The sequence below is a fragment of the Salpingoeca rosetta genome, assembly GCF_000188695.1.
Source record: "Salpingoeca rosetta unplaced genomic scaffold supercont1.33, whole genome shotgun sequence".
NCBI classification, from domain to species: domain Eukaryota; class Choanoflagellata; order Craspedida; family Salpingoecidae; genus Salpingoeca; species Salpingoeca rosetta.
The window spans coordinates 337,851-342,972 of NW_004754901.1; the positions used below are offsets into that span (position 1 = coordinate 337,851).

Sequence of the window (5,122 nt, forward strand, 5' to 3'; positions counted from 1 at the left end):
AACAAGGACAACAACAACAACAACAACAACAACAACAACAACAACAACAACAACAACAACAACAACAACAACAACAACAACAACAACAACAACAACAACAACAACAACAACAACAACAACAACTCAAACAACAACAACAACAACAACAACAACTCAAACAACAACAACAACAACAACAACTTAAACAACAACAACAACCTAAACAACAACAACAACTTCACCGGCAGGAGCGCGACGTCAACGTCCACGGCGCTGTTGGCTTCATTGTTCACGTCACCGCTGAACAGCACGTACGCCTGACCAACATCAACGGGCGTGGTGCGAATCTGAAACACAAATCACGGGTGGTTGCGCGTGGGTTTGTCGCATGAAGGCGTACCGTGTGAGCTTGGGTGACCAGCACAGCGCAAACCCACCACACGCACATACACAGACGCACACAGACACACACAGACACACACACACACACAACCAGGCGCGCGCGTACACACACACACACACACACAACTCAACTTCACACACACACAATGAACATATCCATGCAGCACAACTCTGCACATGCACAACAGCCGGCGCACACCTCCTTGGATGCCTTGATTTCCCACTTCTCTCGCGCTGTGTCAAACTGCAAGTCCCCATTCTCACGCGTCTCTTTGTTGATGAAGCTGAAGCGGTGCGCGAGCACCTGCGCCTTTGCAATCTGCAAACAGGCACCATGGTGGTGGTGGTGGTGGTGGTGGTGGTAGTGGTGGCGAGTGAGTGAGTGAGTGATGACACAAGTCGTGGTGCGAATGAAGTGGTCTTGAGTGAACGTCACAATGTTGCACACACAGACACACACACGCATAGATACACACACAGATACACGCACACACTGACCGTGGGGTCTGAGGCGTTTGCTGGCTCGGGACTGCCGAAGATCTGATCTTTGAAGAGGAAATACTGGTTGAGGGCCACGGCCTGCTGGAGACCGGTGTTGATGGTGGCCATAACATCGCTGTCCGTGGTGATGCGCGTCTCGTTGTAGTCGAAGAAGTTGAGCACGCTGTACTGCAGACACCCGCTGGCGGTCGTGTTGCACCTGCTGAAGTACGTCACCGTCTCGCCTGTGTCTGCCTCGTACGTGAAAGCGGCCATGGCGTTGAACAGCGTCAGCATCGACACCAGCGCAGCCTGATTCTCGCTGTTGCTCTTGTCCACAGACAATATGTCCTTTGCCTGCAGGTAGAAGAAGTTGGTGACGGGCGCAAACCCAAATGACTCCTCCACAACAATGCGCTGAGCAAACGCAACGCTGTCCTGTGGCGTGTCTGTGTGTGTGTGTATGTGTGTGTGTGTGTGTGCGTGCATGTGTGTGTGTGTGTGCAGGCGCGTGTGTGAATATGTGTGTGTGCGTGAGTGCGTGAATGCATTCTGTAACACTACATGCCCTCAACCAATGCACACCACAAACAAATGGCCAGGGGAATGGGTTTCATGTCTGAACGTACAGAGGTCCTCGGGATCTTGTTCTGGTGACACGGGATCAGCGAAGATGCGAACGCCAAAGCCAAGCTAACACGACATCGCAGCAAAGGCGAATGCATGAGGTGAGGCGGCGGTGTGACGCGAGTGTGTTGTGTGTATATTGCTGCAATTGTGTCAGGCTGTTTGTTGTGAAGGTGGGAGAGCGAATACTGCGGCGTAGGCTAAGCGAGACAAACAAGTAAGCAAGTAAGCAAGTGAGCAAGGCACACAAGGGAACAAGCAGGTTACATCCTTGCATTCCATCGCATTTGGGTGCGTATGGCTGCCGGTTGACACGCACACACACACACTCACAAGAATGATTGCCGGAACGATGACAAAGACCCACGGGTGGTCGGCGATGTGATGTGCTAGCGTGTAGTAGAAGTGCGAGATGGACTTTTCAATCCTGAGAGGAGTGGCGTGCGTTTGGAGACGTGTAAGCAGAGTGAGGCATGGTGCTGCTTCTGCTGCGCCTTTTCCTGGCTGCGCTCATACGACACACACACATTCACACAACACACACATGCACACAAAAGAGTACTTGCCAGTGGCTGATGCGGGTGAGGGGGCTCCTTGGTGCCACTGGACAACCGTTGTCTTTGTCGGTGTGGGCTTCATCATCAGCCTCAGGCTCACGCTCGTTCACCTGCGCTACTTGCACCATACTCGGGTTCCTTAATGTGTGTGTGTGTGTGTGTGTGTGTGTGTGTGTGTGTGTGTGTGTGTGTGTGTGTGTGTGTGTGTGTGTGTGTGTGTGTGTGTGTGTGTGTGTGTGTGTGTGTGTGTGTGTGTGTGTGTGGTTGGCTCGTATTTCATTTGTCCACGACCCTCATCATCAACAAGCAGTCAATTATGTAATGCAATGTGAACAAACACAGGGTCGTGGTGGTTGTTTTGTTAACATGTCCAAATAGGACCGGGGATAACAATGTCACATCACAACGTCATCGAGTAACGCAGGACCAATACATACATACCCTGTGAAAGTGACAATTCACATGAAGGAAAACAGCAACACGTGCGCAGAGTGGCATAAACACACACACGGCCTCCCAGCACACACAACACACACACACACACGCACACGCACACGCACACACAAACAGAAGAACTCACTCACGAAAGCAAAGCACACATACACACATGCACACATGCACACACACGTACATCCACGTTATCAGCATCACCCGATATGGCCGCCACGACCGCGAATGCTGCGCGGCGACGTTGAGTTTGGACCAGACTTGCGCGCCGTGATCTTCCTGCGGCGCCCTGTCTTCTGCTGCTGCGGCTGCACTTTCAGCATCCCCTGCGAGCGGAACTGATGTTGCGCCAGTGACGACGACGACGACGACGACGACGACGATGGTTGACCGGGTGCGAGGGGTGATGGCTGCGGCGCCATCCCAGCTGTCAACTCTCCAAGCTCCTCGTCCACTGTCATCACCGAGGCGCGGGTGCCTTTCCCGGCTGACTTCTCCCCATCATCCTCAACGACCACAAGTGGATCATCATCATCGTCATCATCATTGCCACCGCCACCGCCACCGCCGTTGGTATCATCATCACCTTCATCATCACCGGCGTTCTGAGCTGCGGCCTTTCGCTTCTTCTTCAGCGCGCGGCTCACCAGCGCCCTTTTCCTCGAGGTCGCCACACCAGTGCCGCCCTCCTCAGCACCAACATTGCTGTCATTGTCATCACCATCGTTGTCATCATCACCATCATCATCACCCGAGCACCTGCTTCGGCGGCGTCGTGCGTGCGTGCGCTGTTTCCGCCCCGCCTCTTCCTGTTCTTCTTCCTCTTCCTGCAGTTCCCGGTGCCGGTACCGTGTGCTGCGTGCACTGCGCGTGCTGTGGGTATTGCGTGTTTGGCGCTTGCGTGTTTGGCGCTTGCGTGTGCCAGTTGTCTCCACATCAACCCCAATCTCCGTGGTCGATGCGCCCTCATCCTCGCTGCTGCTGTCACCACCTTCATCTCCATCACCACCAGTCACACTGCCGTGAGCGTTGTCGTCGCTGTCGCAGGTGCAAGCGCTGCTGTGCGCCCCTTGGCCCTGCCTGTTGCTGCATGTCAATGCAGTGTCCGCTGGGCGTGACGTTGCAGTGATGCGTCGCACGCGGGAAGGGTGGTGAACAGAGGCAGCACGACCACCACGGGCGTTGCTGCTGCTGCTGCCGCTGCCGCTGTCGCTGCTGCTTCCATCACCGTTAGTATCGCCTTCGTCAACAATGACGGGAACGGAAGCGCTGTCACCGGTCTCCTCAACATCACCACCGCCACCGCTGCTGTTGATGCTGTTTCCCTTGTGTGTGGCCGGTGAGGTGGGGGTGGAGGTGGTGCGAACGCGGCGGCAACGGAGACGCTGGGTGTCCCGCACCACGCCATCAAACGACGGTGATCCGGGCTCGTCCTGCTGCTCAGCATGCACCGCACCACGAACATCCTCACGGTTGCTGTTGCCATTGTCGCCATCACTCGACACCCACACGTCCTCGTCACGGTGCGTGGATGCAGTGAAGCCACCATCATCCACGCTGGTATTGGCTGTGGTTGCGTTGGTCGAAGCAGTATTGTGATGGCGGGTATTGATGCGCTGCGAGCGAGGGATACCAGAGGAGTTGGTAGAGGGTCGAGGTGCCAATCCATCCTCCTCCTCCTCCTCCTCTTCATGTTCTTCCGTGACATCATCGCCTTCTTGCATCTCCTTTGGTGCTTCTTTGGCATGCGCTGCCCTGCGCCGCCTTTCCCCAGCAGCACCATCCTCATCGCCGTCGCCACTGTCAGAGTCAGCATCAACATCCTGGCTCACGTCCACGCCGTGGCCAACAGTGACTGTGCCTGTGCCTGAGCTTGCCAACGCGTCACCATCCTCCTCATCCTCCTCATCCTCACCACCATCATCACCGGTGGCTGCTGGTGTTGCAGAGATCTTGGCTCGCTTCCGTGCCTGCCCTGGTTCATCATCACCACTGTCAGCCCCACCACCACTGTCGTTGCCATCGTCGCCGCCAAGGTCAGGCGACAACTTCATGCTGCCATCACCATGGCGATCACTGTCACCATCATCATCACCGCCATGACTGTCGGCACCATCGCCATTATCATCACGGATGGGGTGCGCTTCCACAGCAATCGCCTTGCCAGTGTTTGGGTCGACAGTGACTCGCATGTTGCGACCGCCCTTCGCCTTGGAGACGGCCTCACCGGCGTTGGTGGCGGAGGTACTGCTGCTGCTGCTGCTGTTGTTGTTGTTGTTGTTGCTGCTGTTGTTGTCGTCGGCGTTGGTGGTGTCGTTGCCGTTGGTGGCGTTCGTGGCGGTGGTGTTGTCTGCTGCGGGTGCCGTGTCGCTCATCTCACCCCCACCGCCATCATCAGCGCGGTCACCATCCCCACGAGCACATTTGTCGTCTTGCTGCGATGCTGACGACGATGGGGTCGCCTGCTTCTCCTTTTGCCAAGCCTGTGCAAGCTCCTCGATATCACTGCGCATGCATGCATGTGTGTGTGTGTGTGTGTGTGTGTGTGTGTGTGTGTGTGTGTGTGTGTGTGTGTGTGTGTGTGTGTGTGTGTGTGTGGATGATGCCTGCTGTAACTGTATCGGAAATCA

The 5,122-nt window shown here is 55.6% G+C and overlaps 2 protein-coding genes across 2 annotated transcripts in view; both read right to left on the reverse strand.

The window, feature by feature from the left end:
• PTSG_10460 (uncharacterized protein) overlaps nucleotides 1-2,130 on the reverse strand; it is a gene marked incomplete at its 5' end in the record, with an annotated part of 7,465 nt that extends 5,335 nt beyond the window's left edge. The window contains 6 exons of the mRNA XM_004988784.1: nucleotides 222-326; nucleotides 581-700; nucleotides 880-1,310; nucleotides 1,491-1,554; nucleotides 1,822-1,915; nucleotides 2,051-2,130. Of these exons, the coding sequence (XP_004988841.1) occupies nucleotides 222-326; nucleotides 581-700; nucleotides 880-1,310; nucleotides 1,491-1,554; nucleotides 1,822-1,915; nucleotides 2,051-2,130 (894 nt within the window). The remainder of the gene's footprint in view (nucleotides 1-221; nucleotides 327-580; nucleotides 701-879; nucleotides 1,311-1,490; nucleotides 1,555-1,821; nucleotides 1,916-2,050) is intronic.
• Nucleotides 2,131-2,348: 218 nt separating this feature from the next.
• Nucleotides 2,349-5,005, reverse strand: PTSG_10461 (uncharacterized protein; the record flags this gene model as incomplete). Its single annotated transcript, XM_004988785.1, has 1 exon — nucleotides 2,349-5,005. One exon carries the CDS (start codon nucleotides 5,003-5,005, stop codon nucleotides 2,693-2,695), a length of 2,313 nt encoding a protein of 770 aa, XP_004988842.1. The 3' UTR covers nucleotides 2,349-2,692.
• Nucleotides 5,006-5,122: the final 117 nt, after the last annotated feature.